Source organism: Capsicum annuum, unplaced genomic scaffold (assembly GCF_002878395.1).
Source record: "Capsicum annuum cultivar UCD-10X-F1 unplaced genomic scaffold, UCD10Xv1.1 ctg53356, whole genome shotgun sequence".
Taxonomy (NCBI): Eukaryota; Viridiplantae; Streptophyta; class Magnoliopsida; order Solanales; family Solanaceae; genus Capsicum; species Capsicum annuum.
This window is the reverse complement of record NW_025861469.1, coordinates 1-1,359: the sequence shown is the minus strand read 5'-3', so window position 1 is coordinate 1,359 and position 1,359 is coordinate 1. Positions and strand designations below refer to the sequence as shown.

Sequence of the window (1,359 nt, the reverse complement as noted above, 5' to 3'; positions counted from 1 at the left end):
CCAAGATTCAACAAGGTTTTCAACCGTGCAATGTCTGATATCACCACTATGTCCACGAAGAAGATTCTCGAAGACTACAAGGGATTTGAAGGACTTAATTCCATTGTTGATGTTGGTGGTGGAACTGAGGCTACTATGAACATGATTGTCTCTAAGTATCCTTCCATTAAGGGCATTAACTTTGATTTGCCAAATGTTATTAAAGATGCTCCAGCTTATCCAGGTAATTAAGCTAATTAAGATGTCTTAGTCTCCACTTAGGATTGATAAATACATTAACGTTCTTGTCCTTGGTTTGTGCTGCGTACTAATCACTTTCCTAAATTTTATGTATAAAATAGAACAAGTGGACACATACATCCTATGTGTCATTCTACGTGGTCAATTTTTGTCCTATATGTATTATGGCACATAGACGTGTGTGTCTACTTGTTCAACTTTATATAAATTTAAGTGTCTACTTGTATATATCAAAGGTTGGAGGTCATAGATGTGATTTAAGGTCTAAGTTAAAAAGCATAGTTATGTATTATGCCTTACCAATTTCATCTATCATGAATTTTGTCATCTGTAACTATTTTTGATAGAGACTGATATCACAGACTATAAGATGCATCTGTAACTATTTTGTGATGAATTTTGTCATCTGTAACTATTAGTGTATAGAAGTTTAACCCTTTCCTTTCCTTGCTATCATACTTGATATGTTGGTGCAGGGGATTTGTCATGATTGGAGTGATGATCATTGCCTAAAATTGTTGAAGAACTGCTATGAAGCACTTCCTACGAATGGAAAAGTGATAATTGTTAGAGTGCATACTTCCAGAAGCCCGAGACACATCAGCTGTAACAAAGAGTAAAGTACATGGTGATATTATGATGTTAGCATATAACCCAGGAGGCAAAGAAAGGACTGAGAAAGAATTTGAAGCTTTAGCTAAAGGGGTTGGTTTTAGCGGATTCCGCAAGGCTTGCTGTGCTTACCACACTTGGGTCATGGAGTTGAACAAGTGATTTGTTAATTATGTCTTGAATATTTTCTTGTATATGCTAAGAAAACTATAATCTCTATTGGCTTAGGAAATCAGGATCTGGCTCCCCCTCCAGTAAGTTGATCCCTCCATTTTCTCCAGATGGCTATTGAAATTGTTACACTACTTGATATCTATATATACGCAATGACATGGAATGCTTTTTATATGGGTTCTCAGCATCAATGAAGGTCCTTTTGGTTTCTTTCTATTATTTCTCTGCTCAGTGCAGTATTGAACGAGGTAATTTTCATAATCATCTAATCAAATTTCACTATCAGACAAATATTTAATCAATAGAAGTATTTCTACATGAACATTGGAGTTG

At 35.3% G+C, this 1,359-nt stretch overlaps 1 protein-coding gene across 1 annotated transcript; it reads left to right on the top strand.

Annotated features, from left to right (window-relative positions):
- Positions 1-6: 6 nt before the first annotated feature.
- Positions 7-1,196, top strand: LOC124893058 (caffeic acid 3-O-methyltransferase-like). Its single transcript, XM_047404191.1, has 2 exons — positions 7-223; positions 682-1,196. Exons 1-2 carry the CDS (start codon positions 31-33, stop codon positions 858-860), a joined length of 372 nt encoding a protein of 123 aa, XP_047260147.1. The 5' UTR covers positions 7-30; the 3' UTR covers positions 861-1,196.
- The last annotated feature ends 163 nt before the right edge of the window (positions 1,197-1,359 follow it).